The 22,541-nt window shown below is 39.5% G+C and overlaps 9 protein-coding genes and 1 non-coding gene across 10 annotated transcripts; 4 read left to right on the top strand and 6 right to left on the bottom strand.

Annotated features, from left to right (window-relative positions):
- The first annotated feature begins 3,996 nt into the window (after nt 1-3,996).
- LOC117784164 (fatty-acid amide hydrolase 2) lies at nt 3,997-6,135 on the top strand. The gene is made up of 3 exons (XM_034621821.1): nt 3,997-4,300; nt 4,368-4,587; nt 4,642-6,135. Exons 1-3 carry the CDS (start codon nt 4,118-4,120, stop codon nt 5,823-5,825), a joined length of 1,587 nt encoding a protein of 528 aa, XP_034477712.1. The 5' UTR covers nt 3,997-4,117; the 3' UTR covers nt 5,826-6,135.
- Nucleotides 6,136-6,426: 291 nt separating this feature from the next.
- LOC117783842 (sentrin-specific protease 8-like) lies at nt 6,427-7,462 on the top strand. Its single transcript, XM_034621393.1, has 3 exons — nt 6,427-6,470; nt 6,544-6,766; nt 6,831-7,462. Exons 1-3 carry the CDS (start codon nt 6,442-6,444, stop codon nt 7,368-7,370), a joined length of 792 nt encoding a protein of 263 aa, XP_034477284.1. The 5' UTR covers nt 6,427-6,441; the 3' UTR covers nt 7,371-7,462.
- A 389-nt stretch (nt 7,463-7,851) lies between these two features.
- On the bottom strand, nt 7,852-9,067 carry LOC117783662 (sentrin-specific protease 8). Its single transcript, XM_034621176.1, is given in 4 exon segments — nt 7,852-8,313; nt 8,315-8,662; nt 8,725-8,950; nt 9,024-9,067. Coding segments are annotated over 4 exon segments (795 nt in total). The 5' UTR covers nt 9,053-9,067; the 3' UTR covers nt 7,852-8,121.
- Nucleotides 9,068-10,018: 951 nt separating this feature from the next.
- LOC117784048 lies at nt 10,019-10,611 on the top strand. Its single transcript, XM_034621646.1, has 2 exons — nt 10,019-10,199; nt 10,258-10,611. Exons 1-2 carry the CDS (start codon nt 10,026-10,028, stop codon nt 10,540-10,542), a joined length of 459 nt encoding a protein of 152 aa, XP_034477537.1. The 5' UTR covers nt 10,019-10,025; the 3' UTR covers nt 10,543-10,611.
- LOC117784047 lies at nt 10,597-11,308 on the bottom strand. The gene is made up of 3 exons (XM_034621645.1): nt 11,091-11,308; nt 10,921-11,037; nt 10,597-10,864 (listed from the first exon to the last, which is right to left on the bottom strand). Exons 1-3 carry the CDS (start codon nt 11,259-11,261, stop codon nt 10,652-10,654), a joined length of 501 nt encoding a protein of 166 aa, XP_034477536.1. The 5' UTR covers nt 11,262-11,308; the 3' UTR covers nt 10,597-10,651.
- Nucleotides 11,309-11,455: 147 nt separating this feature from the next.
- Nucleotides 11,456-11,527, bottom strand: Trnah-gug. Its single transcript has one exon. It is a non-coding gene; the product is annotated as a tRNA-His (tRNA).
- A 174-nt stretch (nt 11,528-11,701) lies between these two features.
- Nucleotides 11,702-12,437, bottom strand: LOC117784293. The gene is made up of 2 exons (XM_034621991.1): nt 11,930-12,437; nt 11,702-11,867 (listed from the first exon to the last, which is right to left on the bottom strand). Exons 1-2 carry the CDS (start codon nt 12,359-12,361, stop codon nt 11,745-11,747), a joined length of 555 nt encoding a protein of 184 aa, XP_034477882.1. The 5' UTR covers nt 12,362-12,437; the 3' UTR covers nt 11,702-11,744.
- Nucleotides 12,438-12,785: 348 nt separating this feature from the next.
- On the top strand, nt 12,786-16,373 carry LOC117783565 (protein HID1). Its single transcript, XM_034621013.1, has 2 exons — nt 12,786-14,275; nt 14,340-16,373. The coding sequence occupies exons 1-2, from the start codon at nt 12,973-12,975 to the stop codon at nt 15,641-15,643; spliced, it is 2,607 nt and encodes an 868-aa protein (XP_034476904.1). The 5' UTR covers nt 12,786-12,972; the 3' UTR covers nt 15,644-16,373.
- Nucleotides 16,366-17,761, bottom strand: LOC117783567 (translation initiation factor IF-3, mitochondrial). Its single transcript, XM_034621016.1, has 2 exons — nt 17,287-17,761; nt 16,366-17,227 (listed from the first exon to the last, which is right to left on the bottom strand). Exons 1-2 carry the CDS (start codon nt 17,619-17,621, stop codon nt 16,840-16,842), a joined length of 723 nt encoding a protein of 240 aa, XP_034476907.1. The 5' UTR covers nt 17,622-17,761; the 3' UTR covers nt 16,366-16,839.
- A 209-nt stretch (nt 17,762-17,970) lies between these two features.
- On the bottom strand, nt 17,971-22,281 carry LOC117783566 (spondin-1). Its single transcript, XM_034621014.1, has 6 exons — nt 22,041-22,281; nt 21,377-21,771; nt 21,111-21,323; nt 19,728-19,982; nt 19,504-19,675; nt 17,971-19,437 (listed from the first exon to the last, which is right to left on the bottom strand). The coding sequence occupies exons 1-6, from the start codon at nt 22,204-22,206 to the stop codon at nt 18,080-18,082; spliced, it is 2,559 nt and encodes an 852-aa protein (XP_034476905.1). The 5' UTR covers nt 22,207-22,281; the 3' UTR covers nt 17,971-18,079.
- Nucleotides 22,282-22,541: the final 260 nt, after the last annotated feature.

The raw sequence follows: 22,541 nt of genomic DNA on the forward strand, positions 1-22,541 counted from the left end.
GCAACAGCTGATGTCATCGCCGATATTTTGTTAAAACATAGCTGATAACAATGCAGCTATCGATTGCAATCGATAAGAATCTGAGCTGCGTACAAGCCTTCGCATTGGAAAATCAGTCTTCAACGAGTCGGTCAGCTGTTCGGATCTGTGTGCTTTGCGGGTAAAGCTTGACGCCGTAATTTGATCGCCTGACATACACTTTTATTAATATCCAATAACAATTAGTATAACTACATGTTCGTTTTGTGCTGAACCAACTAAAAAAGAAACCCAATTAAGTGTCATTTACAACACGCATATTTTGTTTACTTATCTATGTATAAATCTGTCTGTGTGTGTGTTCATACAATACATACGCATAGTTAGTCAAGTAATTGTTCTAACAAAGAAATAAACTCATATTTTCTTAATTTTCAAGAAGAGCTTTTCCAGGAGCTGTTATTATTTCTTTGTGCTAAAAACTATAATCAAAAAAAGTAAATAAAAATAAGCCAAGAAAAAGGTTGTTATTTTTTGCAAATTCGAATTTTTTCTTTGACAAAACAATTACTTGAGCAACTTAATGTGCATAACAAAGCAAATTGGCGCTTTATTTGATGCGTTATTGACGAACCGGTTCTATATAAAATGCAAAATGAGTGAAAAATAGTTCAATACGCAACTATGACAAAAACTGCAAATAACTGCATCTGTATAAGTGAATTTATATGCGTACAATAGCTGCAAGTAAATAGTTGTTATTACATGACCTGCATTAATAGTCCTTACTTAACATATATTTCGATTTGTGCCATAAATTATTTTTTCCTATTTAGTATGATGTCATTGGGCATTACTTTTTTCTTCTCCAGTCGCCGCTCGCCGGTCGTATTGTTTGCTTTTCCACCTTTCGCCACCCTACATACTAATACAGCTGCAGACACCCACACACGGACACTGACAGATGTTCTATTCAATTCAGTCGGCGATTATTTCGCCCCTCTTCCACTTAATTAGCCACACAGGCAACTAAAAGCTCTCTCTTGCTCTCTCTCTCTCTCCCTGTCGTCTGCTCTCACGCAACAAGTGTCAACGTTAAAGAGCGCAATTCAAAATCAAATTTAGACTTGATAATTGCTTCTAACGATCGGTGTGATGACTTTAGCTAATCTTATCGTTTCACAATCCGCTGTAATCAGTTAGCTAATATTATGTGTACATGTGTAGTTTGGTCTTTGGTTTTGACATATCTTTACTTGATAATGCTTTGAACTTTGCGCAATACAATTGTGAAATGCATTATTACCAATATTCATATTATTTATTTATGGTTCAATTTATTTGTTGCCATGTGTAAATTGATGTCTGCATATTCCCAAGACGGGCAATTCAATTAAACTTATTACTGAGACAAACATTTGCTTGAACAAATTGTGATAACAAATTGCTACAACAACAACAACAATGAGTAAGCTGTGACCATGACAGACAATTTACAAAAGACTGCCGCAATGTGAGAGATAAGAATACAAACAAAGAGAGAAAGAGCGTGTGAGAGAGACAATGTATAACTTGAGGGAGAGAGCGGATAAGTGCAAACGTGAATATACCCTGCAAATGTTTACTTCAGAGACTAATATTATATTTTTAATATAAAGTTTATGCGGTTTTACACATAATTTTATATTTTTAAAAAATCTACATTTCTTGACATTATTACTTTAAATATAAATCATACTTTAAAAGAACAAATAGAAAATAAAGTAAACAAATTGTTTTAATTTTTTTTTTTCTAGTAAAGATAACAAGTTTTATTTTTTTTTTCAAATAAATGTACCTATTTTAATTTTTAAGTGCATACTGATTGGAATATGGCACAGAATTAAACTCGTTTAATCTCAAAACAGAACTTGATATGCTTGATCGGTTTGAAACCAGTCATATATTTATTGAAGCAGTGAATTCTGATTAAGAGCCCAATTTTTAATAACAAATTTTTTAAACAAAAATGTACATCACCAACGCTTTATTTAAATGCGACCTTTTGGAGCTGTATTAAAAGTTTTATATTTAACACGGAACGCGCTTTTGACCCCAGCATTATTGACATTAAGTTACATTTTTTTTTCAACATTTTGCGTTGTTAAAATTTGAGAAGGGAAATGGATCGTGAAGTCGTCGCAACAATGAGTCATTTGTTTATGAAGAGTGAATGATAGTATCTATATAATGTTAAACTCTCTTGCCGATTGTATGATATATGACTTTTTTGGTTCTCTTAGCCTCTCATATTTAACAATCAGTTAAGCTCTGTCTGAGGCTAATACGATACAATTCATTGAAATAACATATGATAAGATAAAGCTCCCACACAAAGAATTACGCTTTGCACAACGCATATGGCAACACAAATAAATCTGATAGATATTGTCGTTTGATGAACTTGGTTGAAAATTATCAGCAACGATATTTGTGTCTAGCTATTAACCCGTCACTTTAAGTTTACCGAAAACACTTAAATACTTCTCAAGCAAATGGAAAAGTTTCCGTTTCTAAATTGTAGCTCAAACAAAATGTGTTTGTTTATAGATTAGACTTTACTTACCTTGTATTGCTTTAGAAAGTCTACAGATAAGTATACAGAATAATAAAAAATACATATAGAATTGATATGAGATTTAACGGGATTTACAGTCTATCTTAAATAAAAAAAAAGTCTGATATTGAGATTGTGAAATTTAAACTAATTTACACGGTATTTATACCTTTAAATTAAGAAAATTCGGACAAATAGTGATGTAAATCAAAACTGTGAATCGAGTTTCAAATCGGACTGTAAAAACTAAAAAATCGAGTTGTAGATTTTTTTTTTAAACGACAAGGAAAATGCGTGGTGAAAAATGGACAGTGATGGGAAAAAAATTTAGTTTTCCAATTTTGATGCAAAATTAAATTAGTGGCCAAATAATGATAATATTGATATTTCGCAAGGAAATCGGTTAAGATTTGACAAAGTTATGATAGTTTGAAGTTTCCGAAAAAGCGTCAAGGGGAAAGTATGAAAAATATGAACAGTGATCGAAAAAATTTAATTTTATAATTTTGATGCAGAATCAAAATAGAGGCCAAATAATGATAAAATTGATATTCCGCAAGGAAATCGGCTAAGATTTGACAAAGTTATGATAGTTTAAAGTTTTCGAAAAGCGACAATAACGATGTATTTTTACATGACCAGTAATATTGGCAAGTTCTGTACTTTTTAATCAGTTGCTTATTCATGTGTACTTCCCGATCTTTGTGGGTGCAATATTTAGTGCCCCCATACATTGTATACTAGATAATGTATGACTCACTGTAGTGGTTATTTCAAGGGGAACGTGGCGCATTCTGTCTGGCTGGCACTATGAATCTGAAATCGACATTGTTTATCAGTATGCTGAGAGCATTTTGTTGGAATCATTTCAAAGTCCAATTAATTATTCAGTTTAGCAAAATGCAATTGTAAAATTTATTGGGCTATAATAAGAAATTTATATGCGCATACTTAAGGATACGAGTAAATGAAATATCTAATTAATAAGAGATTAGTTCAGCTAAATTGTTAATGAATGATTTTTACATGTTAAATAGCTGTTAGTACATGGCATGCTGTTTACAGCTGTTAACTTACATTTCAACATTTACTTAGATCAACTCTGAGACCGTGTTAAATAATAACAATTATTTTCCTCTTTCATACTTAAAAGTTATGGAAAAACACTTATTTTAGATTTAATAACTAAAATTAAATTTTGGATTCCATAATTGTTAATTTTGGCCCCTAGTTCAAATTTTGAATAAATATTCCCAAATGAAACTGTTCATAAGTCCATTCGAAATAATAATGAAATTGTTTACCCAAGACTACTTGCAAATGTTTATATTGAGAGGCAGAGAGAGATGGCTATCTAGAATTGTGCTTACTCATGATGAGTTTAAAGATTTCATTTAATTTTATCTCCAAATCTTTTGAATTTTTACAGAGAAACATCACATGGGCAGCAGCAGCAGCAGGAACAGGAACAAGACAATATTTACTTTTTACCAACTGCTAACGACATAAGCTTAAGTCTTATATATTCCCAAATCGGACACCATGGCGGACAATGTGCCTTTTAGTCACAGATGTACGGCCTTCATATTTGGCCTATTTCAGACCATTTCTCGCTTCTTCTTTCGCCTGATATTTGGAGCCAAGGGTGAGCGTATGCCCCCTATAACGGATTCAATACTTCTCGAATCGGCCACTTCGTTGGCAACGAAAATACGCAACCAGCAGGTAAATAAATCCCTCGAGATAGAGTCTAGTAAACGTTTTCTAAACTCTTAACGTATTGGAATTACAGCTGGGCAGTGTTCAGGTGCTGGAATCATTTATACGCCGTATCAAGGAAGTGAATCCATTGCTCAACTGTGTGGTGGATCAGCGCTACGATGAGGCACTCAAGGAGGCAGCCGCAGCGGATGAACTGATCAAATCGGGACAGTACACTGTGGAGCAATTGGCCGAGCAGAAGCCATTTTTGGGTGTGCCCATTTCTACCAAGGATTGTATAGCGGTGAAGGGTAGGTGCTTAAAAAGATACTCCTGACAAACTAGTAATTACAATCTATTTGAAGGACTGCTCCATACGGCTGGTCTCTATGCACGCCGGGATGTGCGTGCCGATGAGGATGCAGAAGCAATGGCTTTAATGCGCAAGGCTGGCGCTATTCCCTTTGCCCTGACCAATGTGTCGGAGGTGTGCATGTGGTGGGAGAGCAACAATACGGTGCATGGCAGGACCAATAATGCCTATGATACGAATCGCATTGTCGGTGGCTCCAGCGGCGGCGAGGGTTGTGTCCAGTCAGCAGCTGGTTCACCCTTTGGCCTGGGATCGGATATTGGCGGTTCCATTCGCATGCCGGCCTTCTTTAATGGCATCTTTGGACACAAGCCCAGCAAGCTGATCGTATCGAATAAGGGACAGTTCCCAGAGCCATTCAGTGCGGAACAGAACTCGTTCCTTGGTCTGGGTCCCATGTCTCGCTTTGCTGAGGATCTGCGTCCCATGCTACAGATTATGGCTGGCGAGAATGCGAAACTGTTGCGTTTAAATACGCCAGTTGCTCTAGATAAGCTCAAGTTCTTCTACCAGGAGTCGGATGGCGGTGGTCGCATGGTATCATCTGTAGATCCAGATCTTCAGCAGGCTATGCGTCGCGTTGTCCAGCATCTGAGCGACAAGTTTGGCAACGGACGAGTGGAACGTGTGCAGCTGCCGCAGATTCGTCAATCGGCGGCCATTTGGTTTGCCAATATGCGCGATGATTCTGGACATGGATTCAGCTATCAGCTGGGCAATCTGCAACGCGATATCAACACTTATTTGGAGATGGCCAAGTGGATGGTTGGTGCCTCCAAGCACACGTTAATTGGCCTCATTACGGCGGTGATGGACAGCAATCAGTGTCAGCATGGTTCATCCAAGTACAAGCATCTGGTGGCCAAGCGAGATGAATTGCGCGCCAACATTCAGAAATTGCTGGGCGACAATGGTGTTCTCATCTATCCCACGCATCCCACTGTAGCACCGTATCACAACGAGCCTCTGCTGCGTCCCATTAACTTCTCCTACACGGGCATCGTGAATGTTCTCGGGTTTCCGGCAACCGCTGTTCCCTTGGGACTGGGCAGCGAGGGATTGCCGCTGGGCGTCCAAGTGATTGCCAATTTCAACGAGGATCGCCTCTGCCTGGCCGTCGCCGAGGAGCTGCAGCGTGCCTTTGGCGGCTGGAAGCGTCCAGAGGTCCATCTTTGAGCCATTTGTATACCCCTATGTGTGTAACTTAGCTTAGTAATTGAAAATTGTATCTTGGGCCCCACGTAAAAAACTAAACCCCACCAAATACTACTCAAATTTGAAAGTCGTTCTATTAACGTGTCCAATGTTCCCCTATTTGTATATGTATGAATATACAACGGATTCTAGTGCCTCGTAATATCAAAATTTCAGAGTAGCTATTATTGCAATTATATCAATCATACGTTTTTAATCATGGATTCCTAAGAAATGTCAGATAAAATCATTTGATTTTGCATTTAAAATAAAAAATTCTAAATAGTAAACATTCAAAATTGTTTTCTTTTTGCCATGCTCTGTTTTGATTAATCAGCGTACTGCTTTTGTTTATTTTTGCAAGCTTCACCGTACTACGTATTAATTTGCAACTGCAGCAAACATGGCAGCTAATTCGCCCGGCCACAGCGAAAGGAAACATGTTTACTAACAGTTACATTGGCATAACATAGCGTTAACATAACAACGTTGGCTTTGAATGACGAAGTTCGGAGCCGTTGGCTGCTGAAGTTTTTCTCACTTATTTACATGAAAAATATAATACTTATATATTTATATACAGTAAAAAATTTGTAAAATGTTGCCGACTGATAAAAGGAATATAAGGTTCAACGATTAAGCAACTGCCAATAAAACAACTTACAAATTACAAAAGTCAAAATTGTTGGTCACTTTTCAGGCAACACGCACGTCAGTATCCGAATCAGAATCCGAATCAAATTACAAATCAGACAGCGCGTCGAGCGGTTCTCAGACTCAAAACTGGAAGACTCAACAACAACAGTAACAGCAACAACAACAAGATGAGCAAAGCAGATCCGATTTCGCTCAGCTTCCATGACTCCTGTCTACGCATGTCCGACGTCCAGCTGCTCCATGGACCGAGATGGCTAAATGATCAGGTATTTACCATAACCTATAGATATTTCCATGATTTACTTATGAATATGTCATGTAATCTGACAGATCTTGAGCTTCTATTATGAGTATCTGTCGCATGCCAAGTACAAGAACAACAACGATGTGTACTTCATAGCGCCCGAGGTGACGCAGTGCATGAAGTATATGGACGAGTCCGAACTGGAGATGATCTTTGGGGAGCACAATGCTGTGAGCAAACCATTCATATTCTTTGCCCTCAATGACAATGGCACAACCGAGGCGGGAGGCACCCACTGGTCACTCCTTGTACTCTCCAGGCCGGAGAAGACGTTCTATCACTTTGACTCTTATGGCAACAACAACACGGAGGTTGCCATGGAACTCATGAATAGGGTCAAGGAACTGCTCGGAGTGCGACAGGCCAAGTTCCGTCCAATGAGATGCCTGCAGCAGGCCAATGGCTACGACTGTGGCATCCACGTCATCTGCATGACCGATCACATAGCTGACTATATCAATCGGTACGAGGTCATCGAGGGACTGCCTCTACTGCACACGGATACGGTCAAGGCGAAGCGGGCAGATCTCCTTAAGCTGATCCTCTCCCTGGGCGGCAAGGATTAAGCTTCAATAAGTTGACCTCATAAATGTTAATAATAATATGATATTTTTACACATACAAAAACTGATGCTCAATATAAATACGATATTGTTAATTTAAAGTTGTTGTTTACTTCATCTTTAATGGACAATATGAAATATTTGTTTTTCTAAGGGATCAACTGCATTTTTTTGTCAACATCCGAAAACAATAAAATATGATTATATTGCAAAAAGTGTTGTTATAATTTATAACTTTGTTTTATATTATTTAATCATTTATAGTAAATTAATGCCTAACAAAAATCCTATAATCTAAACTTAAAAAAAAATAATATATATCATATTTTTAAGTATTATTACAACATCTACTCTACAAATGAATATTACCTGCTTCTCATTCAGTCAACTTGGATCATATTAACGAGCTCATCTACAATTCTTAAGCAAACAAACAGAAGTATTGCGAATCTGAATATCTGACTGAGTCATAACAAATAAACAATTGCTTTTGCTTGGTTAAACAAATATAAATTTATTTGAAATCCAACTTAAATTACTTGTCGCACTCTTTTTAAATATGCTCCGCTTACTTGTCTCTCTTTTATAGTGCCTAGCACTGAGAGCAAGTAAACAATAAATTAAACAATTAACATTTATCAATATTAATATCGTTTTCCCATCGATCAACGTTCGTAATTACATTTGTTTTTAGGGTTAAACGAGTAAATCTTGTGATACACACTTCTATCAATGAATAAGAGATTCGTAGTGACTAATCCTTGCCGCCCAGGGAGAGGATCAGCTTAAGGAGCTCTGACCGCTTCGCCTTGACCGTGTCCGTGTGCAGTGGAGGCAGTCCCTCGATGACCTCGTAGCGATTGATATAGTCAGCTATGTGATCGGTCATGCAGATGACGTGGATGCCACAGTCGTAGCCATTGGCCTGCTGCAGGCATCTCATTGGGACGGAACTTGGCCTGTCGCACTCCGAGCAGTTCCTTGACCCTATTCATGAGTTCCATGGCAACCTCCGTGTTGTTGTTGCCATAAGAGTCAAAGTGATAGAACGTCTTCTCCGGCCTGGAGAGTACAAGGAGTGACCAGTGGGTGCCTCCCGCCTCGGTTGTGCCATTGTCATTGAGGGCAAAGAATATGAATGGTTTGCTCACAGCATTATGCTCCCCAAAGATCATCTTCAGTTCGGATTCGTCCATATACTTCATGCACTGCGTCACCTCGGGCGCTATGAAGTACACATCGTTGTTGTTCTTGTACTTGGCATGCGACAGATACTCATAATAGAAGCTCAAGATCTGTTTAAATATTACATATTCATAAGTAAATCTTGGGAATATCTTTAGGTTATGGTAAATACCTGATCATTTAGCCATCTGGGTCCATGGAGCAGCTGGACGTCGGACATGCGTAGACAGGAGTCATGGAAGCTGAGCGATATCGGATCTGCTTTGCTCATCTTGTTGTTGTTGTTGTTGTTGTTGTTACTGTTGTTGTTGAGTCTTCCAGCTTTGAGTCTGAGAACCGCTCGACGCGCTGTCTGATTCGTAATTTGATTCGGATTCGGATTCTGACGTGCGTGTTGCCTGAAAAGTGACCAACAATTTTGACTTTTGTAATTTGTAAGTTCTTTTATTGGCAGTTGCTTAATCGTTGAACCTTATATTCCTTCTATCAGTCGGCAACATTTTACAAGTTTTTTACTGTATATAAATATATAAGTATTATATTTTTCATGTAAATAAGTGAGAAAAACTTCAGCAGCCAACGACTCCGAACTTCGTCTTTCAAAGCCAACGTTGTTATGTTAATGCAGTTCGTTAATGTTATGTTAATGTTAATTAACATGTTTTTTCGCTAATGTCGGCGTTTGACGAACTTGCAACTCGAAAGTGTTAGGCGTAGTACGGTAACGACAAAGTTTAGTGAAATGTTTGCTTGGCGCCTGCCAACAGTTAATTATTTTGATAACAATTAATAATTAAACTTTAGTTGCCTTCATTTGTCTACAAATTAAGAAATAATAACATGAACATTTTCATGGAAATGGCTCACTTACAAAATTATGTGTAAGTTTCGGGAGAAGAAGCGTAGCACAACAAAGGCGAAAAATTGCGGCGAATTAGCGCTATTTCGTATAAGAATAAGCATGGGAAGTAGTACTAGCCGCTAAATATGGAAGATTCAAGTTGGATTCTCTGCGGGTTTTACTTACCCAATCTTGATGAATATATCATTTATAACTCTGCACGTTCATCGACCGAGAAATATCAAGTAGATTCTTGGTTTTTAGATATTAAAACTTGTTCGACTTATTCTCGACACTACTAATAAAACTGCAAGCCACTGTTGCCAACTTAGCTATTTTATAGCCAACTTAACTTTTGCTAGGATTTTGCATGCAGCCAACTTCACGTGCGCTAATAACTGCGCGCAGCTAGCTTCGCGGGATTCAAAATCCGAACGTGGTGAACATTTGAAGGCGGGTGAGTTTTAATATTGTAGTTAATTTTTTAGTTATTGTAAAAACATACATATGTTTCCGTTAAATGTCATTGAGCAGCTTACAATATATAGCTTAAGCAAGCTCTGTATCACAGTTTTAAATTTGTAGCTGGTTAACAACTAAATTAAAATATAGATTACAATAAATAAAGAATCATGTCTGAAAGCTCAGCAGATATGAGTACAAAAATTGCATTTGATAAACTTAAAGATATTGATTTAACGAATTACTGCCGCATCTGCAAATGCAATGGAAATGGAGTCAAGCTGCGTCCACTGTTTAATGGCCGACGTTTAACCCGTATCATAGCCAACACCGTACATATAGAGGTACCTTATTATTTTTGGAAAATAGTGTTTTCATAAATAATGATCAATATTTTTTTAGATTAAAGATATACCCGGCTTGCCACGTTTTGTTTGTGAAAAATGTTTGGACTTGTTAAAAACGTTTTCAATTTTTCAAGTGGATTTTCGTCGTTCCGAAGAAGATTTTAAAATGGCTCTGGATGCCCGTGAACATTTTCACATGGATTCCCTAATCGAATTTGCAAACTCCATTGAAATGGAAAAACAAATGGAGAACGATCAGAAAAGTGCTGCACTTGTTACCAACTTCATAAAGAAGACTAAAAAGACTAAGAAATCAAAATCAAAACTTGACAGAAATTGAGCAATGAGCCCACACATTTTATAGTTGTTTAATTTGAATTTCATTAGTTTAATATATTTTATATTTTTACGTTCACTTTACAATAATTTTATATTTTAATGACAGCAATTTAACAACTGGGCTTATAATTATCAGGACACATGTGATGCTTTAGGAAAATTTCGTCACACTCGCTGTCCTCCTTATTAAAAGGCTCTTCACATTCCGTCTTCTTTGAGTTGAGTGATGAGCTGCTCGTTTCCGGAAAGAGCATTAAACCATCCGCCGGTGTCCAAGTTCCGCTCTTAACTTGCCTATTGATCCATTTCATTTGCTTGTTAATCTATAAAAGCAATTTTCTAATAACTGAGGTAGTTCTAAGTATTTAATTTGGATTACCTTTTTACAAATATTTTTGTTATTGGTGCAATGAAACAGATCTGCGGCGAATGTATAAATATTTTCCGGATTTTTTTTGATGGCTTCCATAACGATGACACGTATTATGGCGCGAACCTGGAAAAATGCAGAGAACATAACATGCTGCAATTTCATTAGTTTTTACTTACTTCTGGATGCCGGCATAAATATGTCCAATCACCTTTGCGCATATTTCTTGATACATTTTTAATTGTTTCATCAATTTTAGTTAAATCTTCTTCGATTACTCCATTGTCGTAATCCGAATTCTCATCCGAGTCGGATTCAATGAAAAGTTCTGATTCAACGTGCATATTCATTTTAATTTTAATAATCACAATTTCTAAAGCATACAAAATATGAACGAAAATAAATATTTTTTGTTAGCTTGAAAAGCAATTGCCTACTTAATGAAAATTTGTATTTTATATTAAAAATAAAATATATTTTGACTAATTTAATTTAAAAAATTAAAAAAGTCAACCCAACTCCGTGACAATGCATATTGCAGCATTGCCGTGACCAGGATTCGAACCTGGGTTACCACGGCCACAACGTGGGGTCCTAACCACTAGACGATCACGGCTACGTTGGGTTGTTGTGTGCCGTCGTCTAAAACGCACTTTTCAGACACATGCGCAAAAATCACGGCAGCGCTAACCGAATGTAAATGTTTCAATTTAAAATTGATAAATTGCAACGTCTTTTTAACTAACAAATAAACTTTGATGTATTTAAAAGAAAATTTATATTCATTTATTTGTGCTTAATTACAATTTTTTTGTTAATTCACTAAAATTATTTTAATTTTGCGTTGGATTATTTGTTGCTGTAGCCACTTGTTCCTTGCGTTTCTTGAGTCGGTCACGGAACTGAGCTCTTAGAAATTCTGGATTGCTGTTTAGTGGGAAGTTTATATCGGTCATCTGCAATGGAAAATGTTGCTGAAAACAAATCAAACATTCAAACTGTAGCCTTTGGTCTTTACCTGATATGTGGCAAGCAAAAAGTTGCAACGCACACGCTCGTTAGCAATACGTTGGATTATATCCTGGACTTCCTCCGATTCCAGCATTTTTTTTATGGTATGCTTAATATCATTGTCACTCAATCGATGCTCCTTTTTGATGGCCTCTTTTAGCGGTATCGTCTCAAACTGAATTTCGTTCTCAGCAGCGTTGCGAACTGTGTGTTGTGTTTTGCGGGATCTGTGCCGTACTTGCGTCTGTGCTTGGAGTGGATTGGAACTGTTGGAGGTTGAAGGCTCACACGATTTGCTTGTGGATGCTTCAGACGTCTCTTTTGGTTTTTCCGGTGATGTTTCATTTGACTCGCTGCCACTAGTTACTAATTTAGCCAATTTTCTTTGTGGTTCAGGCATATCGTCATCAGAATCGTGTATCTCAATGGAATTAAACATTTTGTTTTTAATGTCTATCTATTTCTTCTTCTTATCGACCACCCGGCCGAAAGTCTGCCACCCTGTAAAATTCACCGATCTGGCAATATGTACCATTTCGGGTCAATTGTCAAAATTGGTAACTTAAAATTTCTCGATTTTTTGATATATATTTTTTGAATTCAATTTTCTAACTTCTCTTCGCGAGAGCTGACGAGCTTCAAAATATCAATAAAATGTTTATCTTCATTTTGTCTAGTTTCAAGTTTTAAAATTTTATAAAATTTATTAATTTTTTATTGAATTTTTTGCGTTCTTAAATTCGCAAATTTTACCAGTGATGATTGACCATCGATTAATATAATAGCCGTATAAATTTACTAAATCATCGATTAGTCAACGAGTTCCAGATATATCGATACTTTTGGCAATCAAGCAACAACAACAATAACACACACATACTTTTGTCTTATTTTCTTAACTTGCGTAGGCGAATTTCTTAATTTTCGAATTAAGAACGGTTCAAAATTTATGTAAAACGTCAATATTGTATTTGCAAACACTTTGCTTTAGGCAACAGCGCTCGCGGCAGCTGCAAACAAGGCGTTTCGACATACAAACAACACAACAATATGGGAAATACGGATTCCAAGCTGAACTTTCGCAAGGCGATTGTACAGCTGACGCAGAAGAATCAGAAAATCGACAACAGCGACGAACAGTTCTGGGATCAATTCTGGCAGGGTCATCAGACGACGCTGGAGGATGTGTTCGCTTTGGTGACCGCCAGTGAGATACGTCAAATACGAAATGATAATCCCGCCAACTTGGCTACACTCTGCTACAAGGCGGTGGAGAAACTTGCCCAGGCTGTCGACAGCAGCTGTCGCACCCAGGCGGATCAGCAGTGTGTACTGAACTGTGTCCGTCTATTGGTGCGCATTTTGCCGTACATTTTCGAGGACGATAAGTGGCGCGATTTCTTCTGGAGCAATCTGCCGGCACAGGAGCAGGCTAATCATGGCCAGACGGTGCCACTGGCCCAGTCGCTGCTTAATGCCATTTGTGATTTATTGTTTTGTCCCGACTTTACGGTAACGGGCACTCGTCGTGCTGGTCCCGACAAGGCGGAGGAGCTGGCGAACATTGATAGCTGCGAGTATATCTGGGAGGCGGGCGTGGGATTTGCGCAGTCACCGCCTCGCAATACCCACATGGAGCGTCGACGCACCGAGCTGTTGAAGCTGTTGCTCACGTGCTTCTCGGAACCCATGTACCGGACACCGCAGCAATCGGAGGAACCAAACAAGTGGATAGCGTACTTTACCTCTGCGGACAATAGACATGCACTTCCGTTGTTCACCTCATTCCTGAATACGGTGTGCTCCTATGATCCTGTTGGATTTGGAGTTCCCTATAATCATCTGCTGTTCGCGGACACTACGGAGCCACTTGTTGAGGCCTGTCTCCAGCTGTTGATTGTTACACTCGACCATGACATGGTCATCCAACAGCAGCAACAACAGCAGCAGCAGCAACAACAACAGCAATTAACCCATGCTGCCGGCGGTGTGCTGGCCACGCCCTACGACGAAGGCGGCTGCGGTGATAATCTGTTCATCAACTACTTATCCCGAGTGCATCGCGATGAGGATTTCCACTTTGTGCTGAGGGGCATAACCCGGCTGCTCAACAATCCGCTGGTGCAGAACTATTTGCCCAATTCGACGAAACGCTTGCATTGTCACCAGGAGCTGCTCATACTGTTTTGGAAGATTTGCGATTACAACAAGAAGTTCTTGTACTTTGTGCTAAAGAGCTCCGATGTGCTGGACATTCTCATACCCATACTGTATCATCTGAACTACTCACGTGCGGATCAATCTCGTGTGGGTCTCATGCACATTGGTGTCTTTATTCTTCTGCTGCTCTCGGGTGAGTGTGGCCCATAGTGTGAACTCATATATAGCATATAAATATTCTATATACATGTTTGCAGGTGAGCGCAACTTTGGCGTGCGTCTGAATAAGGCGTACTCGGCCACTGTGCCCATGGATATACCAGTTTTCACTGGCACCCATGCGGATCTGTTGATCACAGTGTTTCACAAGATTATTGCCACGGGCCATCAGCGTTTGCAGCCACTGTTTGATTGCCTGCTGACTATTTTGGTGAATGTGTCGCCGTATCTGAAGACACTGTCGATGGTGGCCAGTGTGAAGCTGCTGCATCTCTTGGAGGCATTCAGCACGCCTTGGTTTCTCCTCTCCGCACCCAGCAATCATCATTTGGTGTTCTTTCTGCTGGAGATCTTCAACAACATTATACAGTACCAATTCGATGGCAATTCGAATCTAGTCTATACCATTATACGCAAGCGTCATGTCTTTCATGCCATGGCCAATCTGCCGACGGATATGTCCGGCATTGCCAAGTGCCTGAGTGGCCGTAAGACAGGTGGCAAGTTCAATTTACCACGAGTGCCGCAGCGGAAGCAAGCCTCAGCGTTGAACAGCCAGGAGCTGCCATCGGCTCAGGTGCCCGAGGATTATGCCGACGAGGAGGAGGAGGAGGACGAGGATGTCGAGGATATTGATGTGCGCCTGGACAAGAACGCTGTGGCCGAGGAGGATCTTGAATCCGAAACGGAATCCCATGATCGTTCACAGTTGGGTGACACCCAACAACTAGACGCTGGAGCTGTGCTGACGGCACAGCCAGCCGAGCCGGGCACGCTGAAGACCTCGCTCCTCGAAACGCCAGACATTGGCCAAATGACCGAACGGGAACAGGCGCATCCCAATGAGAAGACCGACATTGGACCGTTCGATAAGTCGCCTGTGTCTAGTCCACGAGCTGAAGGCGCCAAGTCTGCGTCGCCAACGTCGTTCTCACGGGAGGATCAAACACGTCTCTCCGTGGCACATCGTGGCAGCATTCGCATGGTGCCCAATGATGGCGATCGCTGGACACCCACACCCGAATGGATTGTCTCATGGCGGTCGAAGCTGCCGTTGCAGACGATAATGCGACTGCTGCAGGTGCTGGTGCCGCAGGTGGAGAAGATCTGCATTGACAAGGGTCTCACCGACGAGTCGGAGATACTCAAGTTCTTGCAGCATGGCACCCTGGTGGGTTTGTTGCCCGTGCCACATCCCATTCTCATACGCAAATATCAGGCTAATTCCGGCACCACCGCCTGGTTCCGCACCTACATTTGGGGCGTCATCTATTTGCGTAACGTGGAGCCGGCTATTTGGTATGATACGGAGGTGAAACTCTTTGAGATTCAGCGTGTTTAAATAATTAGTTAGTGGAATACCAAAACAACAACTATGACAGCTATACAAAAACAAAAACAACGTAGCTTACCCAAAAAAACAAAAAAAAGTAACGCTTTTGCATTTACCGTAGATAATTTATTTAGTTTATAATTCATTCCAAATTCTGTAATGTGAAGTATATAAATGTTTTAGGGGTTTCTCCAGGTGTAGTCAGATAAAACCAATCATAAACCGAAATGAGGCTTTATCAGTTCTGTCAGAGCGTGTGTTCATTGTTTATCTTTTATCAGTTATCAAACTTTAATTGGCTTTAAATCAATATCATTTTATGCACTTTCAGTTAACCTATTTATTTCCGATTATATTTATTGTAGTGTATTATAATTTGTCTTATAGAAAGTGTTCCTTGTGCCGTAATTTGCTTAAGTAATTTATTTGTCAGCACTATTTTAGTCTATTAACTGTAGATTTAGTTTTCTCGAATGCCTAAACTATGTCTTTTTTAAAAAGTCTCTAAAATGTGTAGATAACCCCAATTCGGTTTTATAAACATTGTATTTTTGCTTTCCTTTTTATCGGTAATAATATACAAATTCCAATATAAGTATACAAATATTTAAATAATTTATTACGTACAAACTATTTGAAAAAAATACCAAAATCAAGCTTTATTTGTTTGTATATTGAATTAACTTATTATGTGCAATGTGTGTGTTCTTTAGTAACTTGAAATATATAACTATGTACTTACAATTCCTTTTATTCCAATTATTTATTAGAAACGAGTATATTTTCAAGATTGTATTTTCAAATAATTTAAACATATAAACAAATCATGAAAAATCAACTAAATAAACATATATAAACTATATCAAACGTGATTGTTGAGGATATTGAATTTAAATAGAGCAAGTTTAAGAGAGTTATAAACTTGGAGAAAGAAATGAAGAGCTGAATCGCTTTCCGAAGATTCAACGGGAAGACGTTTCAAAGTCCCTGAAACGATTCTCATCTGGCTCTGGTGGATAATTCTCCTGGGTAAAGACTCGATACCAAAATACATATTTCAAAGTAAATAGAAATAGAATTGATGCAGTGGCAACTACCATAGATCTTTTGGGATCAGAGGAGGCATCCTTTTCTGACTGCATGGTTGAGTAATTATGTACATGTAATGCTATCATCATGCTATGAATCCGAGGTAATCTTGGTTGTCACGATTGATTTACAGTTGGAGGAGTCGGAGTCGTTGTTGTTGCCACAGGTAATATGCTAAACTTGATGAGAGCTCCCTTGTGGCGTTTTTGAACAATTTTCCCAATAACTTGGGGTTCCTTGATGGTCGACTCGATGGTCTTGACAATGCGCTCGGCGTTTCCCTCGTCGGCACCGCTAGAGCTGCCCTGGATCAGAATGCGCACCTCGTGTCGTTTATTTAACCATTTGGCGATGTTCTTCAGTCTAGACGCGAGATCGTGATCTGTTATGCGGGCTCCAATGGTTAATGATTTCTCCGTCTTCTTGCTGCCCTTTTCCGAGGCTGACTTTGCTGCACCTCTATCATCCTGATCATCCGCTAGCATTTCGGCAGCAGTTACCAATCTGCAAGAGTAAGAATTAGGTTAAATGTTCCATTTATCCCATTGTCATCAATACTCAACCTGAATACGACACGTCCAGTTTTAGCATCGGTCTGGTTTAAACGCAGCAGGTGCAAGTCCCGCCGCTTGGCGAGCTTCTGTGCTTCGTCCAATGTGGTGACACTCATGGCCTGGTTCTGTGCGATCAATGTGATCTTTTGCTGTGACTTGTTTGCCTTTTGGCCATTATCCCTTGTTGTTGTTGTTCCTTGTGTAAGATAACGGTGAAATGCCAAGTTTCGCATTTGCGACTGCTGGGCGGGAACTGTTGTTATCTTGGGGCATCTTGGTAATTGCAGTGCCACTGAATGTTGTAAGAACAACTTTCGAATAATAAATAACCGCTGTTGTTGCATTTTAATCTGTTTGTGCTTCTATTGTTTTTCGCTTCTTTGTTATTGCAAATTTATTGCTCAGTGCAGCAGAGTTGTCATTAAATCAAATTTTTTATTTTTCAAATTAAGCTTGTACTTCCAATACTAATACTTATAGATAATATACTAACATATTTTGGTGTAACTAAAAATTTAAGTAAAACAAATAGCCAAAAGACAGTTTAAATAAATGTAATAAAAATTTTGATAATAACTGACATCTCTAGCACAGCTGTTGTGTGCAATCAAGTATCGAATGAGACCTATTAACATCGACATTGTGCGATAACTGAGCGCTATTTTGAATTGAATTTCGTCAACTGCGACGGTATTTTGAAGTTAGTCGCTTCATTTATTAATTAAATCTAATTGAATCTAAACTATGCAAGTACAATAATTATACAATTGATACACTGCTTATAATATATCTTTTTCGTTAGTCAACCCCGACGCCTGTTTAAATTATTGCGTCTTCTTTCCTCCTTCCAAAACTGTTGCTCCGCTTGCCGTGATTGAATTATAGCTCGACATTCTTGTGATTTAGAGGCACGCTGTTGAAGCTGTTGGAATTCCGGATGACGGCACTCCTCACATGCCTCCAATCTGTTGAACTTGTTGACATTTCGATCGCATGGATCTACTGCAAATATCATGCATTCATTGGTGCAAAAATTATAGAACCAAAAGTTGCCCATAATTGTTTCATTCTTGCAGCGCGGAGTCGTTTGAAGCATTTGAAAGCAGCGCTTGGACAGATCGATTTCAGGCACATTACTATTTGTATTAAAGCCACTACCGCCGTAGTTTTGGTAATTATTAATTGGACTTTGCCAAGGATCGCGTTCAGATTCAGCGACAAAATCTCTGTTGGCGTTATTCCGCCGTTGACCAGAGAAGTGTCCCTCATCCACTTCATAGTTGTCATTTGGTCTACTTTGATATGGAGCACGTTCAGAATCCTGTAGACGCGGTATTTGGCCATAATCCGTTGCCTGATTCTTTTTAGATTCGTATGTGCGTTGATTATATGACGGTAGACGCGGCATAGACATTTGTCCATCATCCTGACCCCATTGGTTGCCTTTTAGGTTACCCGTAGGATTATATGACGGCTGACGCGGCATAGACATTTGTCCATCATCCTGACCCCATTGGTTGCCCTTTAGGTTACTCGTAGGGTTATACAGCGGTTGACGCGGCATAGACATTTGTCCATCATCCTGACCCCATTGATTGCCTTTTAAGTTGCCGACAGGAAAGCCAAACGGTTTGTTTCTATCATTAAACGGCGATTCATTCTCTGACTGCGGCATATTCTGTTGCTGCCCATCATATGGGTTATCACCATCTTCGCCAGGCAAGTTTCCCAAGCAAGATGCACCCGCACATTTGCGCGTATCCATCAGCTCTACTTGATGCACGCTCTGGCATTTGATCTCGGCTTCAGGATTGAGATATTGACGAGAACGCGTCTGATATCCCTCACCACAGGTGACGCTGCACATGCTCCATGGTCCCCAGGACGATAGCTGACACTCGGCGCGTTGCTGATACGTGGTCCTCTGCTGCATTCCCGGATAGAAATCACTGCGCATTGGCTCGCCCAGACCACAGACTTGTCCATCACAGGCGCGTTCCTCATAGAGCAGCACATTGCAATTGTAAATCCTGGCCAGCTCTGGTTGTTTGTACACACGTCGCCTGTACTGCATGCCTTCGCCGCATTTGGAGGAGCAGTCACTCCAACTGGACCAGGGATGCGTTTGACATTCGCGAGGCACTTCCGGATCGTTGTTGGCTATGAGTTTAAATGGATTTTACATATGTGATTACTCATTTAGCTGTTTATTCGAATCTCACTCACATTCTTCATCCTCGCAGCGTCGTTCATAGATCCTTTGACGTCGTATCGTGAGTGTGGCCATTGGTTTCATGGGTGCACCTGTTTCATCGTAAAAGGGCGAGCGGGGATCGTTGGGAAAGTCGGAACGTATGCGTCTTATTACATCCGGTGGCACCTGCGGCTGATCCGGCGACTACAAAAATAGAAATGAAACCTCCTGCCAGTATGGGACTCGAAATATTTACCGTATAAGTGGGACCTGCATCCGTGCCCACATCCCAGGGATACAAGTTGATCACCTTTGTGTCCATCCACGTGCAGTTGCGCAGACACAACTCCAGTCCGCTAACGCCCACAATCCAATCCGGTGAGGGCTCAATTTTGGAGGCAAATGATATCATATGATGCACTGGATCAACGCGTACCGATGCCATCGTCTTGCTGTTGAGATTGGGAAACGAAGGTCCACGTGCCTTAATAATTGTCCGTATCTTTTGATCCTGAAAATGTTTCAAATTTAATAAATTTAATTTAATAGATTAATTAATAGTTATAACCAAGGAATAAAACCGAAACCAATAAAGGTTATGATATTCTTTTATACTAATTTCGATATAAGGAGTTGATTAAAAGTGAAAGCTTGAGATTTAAAATTTTGAGTTTTCGAAATTTCAAAGGGTCCCCCCTTACTACATATATCGAATCTTGGTCGAAAATAATTAATTTTTTTAAATGAACAGAATTTGAATACACAATGAATTAAGATGCCAAACCATGATCAAAATGACATTCCGCTTAAAAATCGGTTAAGTTTGGCCAAAGTTATGACAGTTCGAAGTTGCTCAAGCCTCTGACCTAGCAATTTTACAAGTCAAAATATTTCTTATTTTTGACATGATTTTTTACAAGAAAATGAAAGGACTCAGAATCAAATTTTAAGTGTTGTTTTATACTAATTACGATATAAGGAGTTAATTAGAAGTGCAAACTTAAGATTTAAAATTTTGAATTTTCGAAATTTCAAAGGGGGGACCCTTAGCATCCAAATCAATGTCTAGTAGAATATAGAGAAAAATATTTTTTTTTAATAATTAAATAAAATTTAAAAGCAGAATGAATTAAAATGCCAAATAATGAATAAAATGACATTCCGCTTAAAAATTGGTTCAGTTTTGATTAAGTTATGACAGTTTGAAGTTGGTCAGACTGCGGATTTAGCCACTTTACAAGTTAAAATTTTTGTAAAATTTCACATGATTTTTAACAAAAAAATGAAAGTTCTCAGAATCAAGTTTAAAGTGTTGTTTTATACTAATTATGATATAAGGAGTTGACTAAAAGTAAAAAGTTGAGATTTAAAATTTCGAATTTTCAAAATTTCAAAGGGGGGACCCTTAGCATCGAAATCGAATCTTGGTCGAAAATAATTTATTTTTCTAAATGAACAAAATTTGAATACACAATGAATTTAGAGGCTAAAGGATGATCAAAATGACGTTCCGCTTGAAAATCGGGTCAGTTTTCTTCAAGTTATGACGGTTGGAAGTATGTTAACTCTTTGACCTAGCAACTTCAATACAACAGTACCGATACAAGTAACTAGTCACTATTGCCAAGTCGAGACTCACCCGAAAGTTAATGCTAAACTCCCGATCCAACAGCCTGGAAGTGCAGTGTTCCGCATACTGCTTGACACCTTCGCTGGCCAACGCTCCGGATTCCCAGAAACGATAGTCGGAGCTGTGGGCAGCGCCAACGAGTTCACAGAATCGCGTCTCCCAGCCGCGAGCGGGAAAATGCCTCGGATGTAGATTTCGTGACCAGACACCTTCGAAAATGAGCTGCAAATGATGTGGATGAGTTGATCCAAGATCTAAGATGAATGTCTGCTCACCTCGTAGCGTGCCTCGTCGCAGGCACAGCAGGGATTGTCAGAGGATAAACTAGTTGGCTGGCTTTCCACATCGTCGACAACCTCCTCGCAGATGCGTCGCGTTAATCCTCCATCGTCCATGTGCCAAACATCGCGATGTTGCAACACTGTGGCCCGTATCAATATGCAACCGTTGCCCGGCTCACTGGGTGCTGTCCAGGTGAGATGCATATGTGTCTTGGGATTGGTATTTGTGTTTTCCACCATATTGATGCAGTTGGGATTGAAACGTGTCTCGATCGTATCGCTGAGCTCGAATTTACCCAGATCATTCATATAGTTAAAGTCTCCATTCTCGTTCTCCAATGCCAGAATAAAGCTGATGTAGCGATGACCATTGAAAGAATTAAGCGAAACTGTCGAAAGTTTTGGAACTATCAAATTTCATATAACAGACTAAACACGATCGATGTGAGTTATCAGTAACGGTCGACCTTGAAAACGCTGCCAGAATCTCTAGAATTCGCAAATTCCCGATAAGGCTAGCTAGCTCGATTTGTTTACAAAACAAAACAAAACAGCAAATAATATTGCGAAATCTTGGAGCGTACTTCTAAAAACGAATACACTGAGAGCAATCGGACATTGAAGTTCAAGCGCAAGGTCAATGAACTCACGCGCTTACCGTTGTACTCCTGTCCGAGTATATATGTTTCCGGATTTCCAGCTATGCTTATCACATAGTTCTCATCCACTGGCGACTTGGGCGTGGCCGTATTTGCCGGACGACGTGTACAGATCAATGCTCCGCCAGTCGACACCAACGCGAGCAGCATTAACAAATGCCACATTATGGAAATCTATTCCTATTCCAATTCTTATTGATATATACAGCTCTATTTATGCGCAGTTCTTCTCGTCTTGAGCTACACTTTGAAACTGCGCGTAGCTCTCGAACTGAGTTTTGATTTTGCGAAAAGCTAAAGGCGGAGACTGATAAGTGTAGAGCAAACTGAGCTGAGATTTCTTTTTCTGACCCAGTGATACAAATTTACTGGGAGCGATGTCTTATCAGTAGCCCGACAACTACAGAATCGTTTGGAAAGCCGGAAAAACAAACTTTATAATACAAAAAATACATGTGGAAACAAAAATACAATATAATGAAAGAGACGAGCTAAAGACT

The sequence above is a fragment of the Drosophila innubila genome (assembly GCF_004354385.1).
Source record: "Drosophila innubila isolate TH190305 chromosome 2R unlocalized genomic scaffold, UK_Dinn_1.0 1_C_2R, whole genome shotgun sequence".
Taxonomy (NCBI): Eukaryota; Metazoa; Arthropoda; class Insecta; order Diptera; family Drosophilidae; genus Drosophila; species Drosophila innubila.

What these genes read in the sequence shown, in the direction of transcription:
- LOC117784164 (XM_034621821.1), top strand. Translation starts at nt 4,118, where the DNA reads ATGGCGGACAATGTGCCTTTTAGTCACAGATGTACGGCCTTCATATTT. An exon ending in CGAAAATACGCAACCAGCAG is followed by an intron (nt 4,301 to 4,367) that starts GTAAATAAATCC and finishes TTGGAATTACAG; the next exon opens with CTGGGCAGTGTTCAGGTGCT. An exon ending in GGATTGTATAGCGGTGAAGG is followed by an intron (nt 4,588 to 4,641) that starts GTAGGTGCTTAA and finishes ATCTATTTGAAG; the next exon opens with GACTGCTCCATACGGCTGGT.
- LOC117783842 (XM_034621393.1), top strand. Translation starts at nt 6,442, where the DNA reads ATGTTGCCGACTGATAAAAGGAATATAAG. An exon ending in ACTGATAAAAGGAATATAAG is followed by an intron (nt 6,471 to 6,543) that starts GTTCAACGATTA and finishes GTCACTTTTCAG; the next exon opens with GCAACACGCACGTCAGTATC. An exon ending in CGAGATGGCTAAATGATCAG is followed by an intron (nt 6,767 to 6,830) that starts GTATTTACCATA and finishes GTAATCTGACAG; the next exon opens with ATCTTGAGCTTCTATTATGA.
- LOC117784048 (XM_034621646.1), top strand. Translation starts at nt 10,026, where the DNA reads ATGTCTGAAAGCTCAGCAGATATGAGTACAAAAATTGCATTTGATAAA. An exon ending in CCAACACCGTACATATAGAG is followed by an intron (nt 10,200 to 10,257) that starts GTACCTTATTAT and finishes ATATTTTTTTAG; the next exon opens with ATTAAAGATATACCCGGCTT.
- LOC117784047 (XM_034621645.1), bottom strand. Translation starts at nt 11,261, where the DNA reads ATGAATATGCACGTTGAATCAGAACTTTTCATTGAATCCGACTCGGAT. An exon ending in ATTTATGCCGGCATCCAGAA is followed by an intron (nt 11,038 to 11,090) that starts GTAAGTAAAAAC and finishes GCATTTTTCCAG; the next exon opens with GTTCGCGCCATAATACGTGT. An exon ending in ACAAAAATATTTGTAAAAAG is followed by an intron (nt 10,865 to 10,920) that starts GTAATCCAAATT and finishes TTGCTTTTATAG; the next exon opens with ATTAACAAGCAAATGAAATG.
- LOC117784293 (XM_034621991.1), bottom strand. Translation starts at nt 12,361, where the DNA reads ATGTTTAATTCCATTGAGATACACGATTCTGATGACGATATGCCTGAA. An exon ending in TTTTGCTTGCCACATATCAG is followed by an intron (nt 11,868 to 11,929) that starts GTAAAGACCAAA and finishes TTTCCATTGCAG; the next exon opens with ATGACCGATATAAACTTCCC.
- LOC117783565 (XM_034621013.1), top strand. Translation starts at nt 12,973, where the DNA reads ATGGGAAATACGGATTCCAAGCTGAACTTTCGCAAGGCGATTGTACAG. An exon ending in TATTCTTCTGCTGCTCTCGG is followed by an intron (nt 14,276 to 14,339) that starts GTGAGTGTGGCC and finishes ACATGTTTGCAG; the next exon opens with GTGAGCGCAACTTTGGCGTG.
- LOC117783567 (XM_034621016.1), bottom strand. Translation starts at nt 17,621, where the DNA reads ATGCAACAACAGCGGTTATTTATTATTCGAAAGTTGTTCTTACAACAT. An exon ending in ACTGGACGTGTCGTATTCAG is followed by an intron (nt 17,228 to 17,286) that starts GTTGAGTATTGA and finishes TTACTCTTGCAG; the next exon opens with ATTGGTAACTGCTGCCGAAA.
- LOC117783566 (XM_034621014.1), bottom strand. Translation starts at nt 22,206, where the DNA reads ATGTGGCATTTGTTAATGCTGCTCGCGTTGGTGTCGACTGGCGGAGCA. An exon ending in ACTCGGACAGGAGTACAACG is followed by an intron (nt 21,772 to 22,040) that starts GTAAGCGCGTGA and finishes AACTTTCGACAG; the next exon opens with TTTCGCTTAATTCTTTCAAT. An exon ending in AGTTTAGCATTAACTTTCGG is followed by an intron (nt 19,983 to 21,110) that starts GTGAGTCTCGAC and finishes AAACATTTTCAG; the next exon opens with GATCAAAAGATACGGACAAT.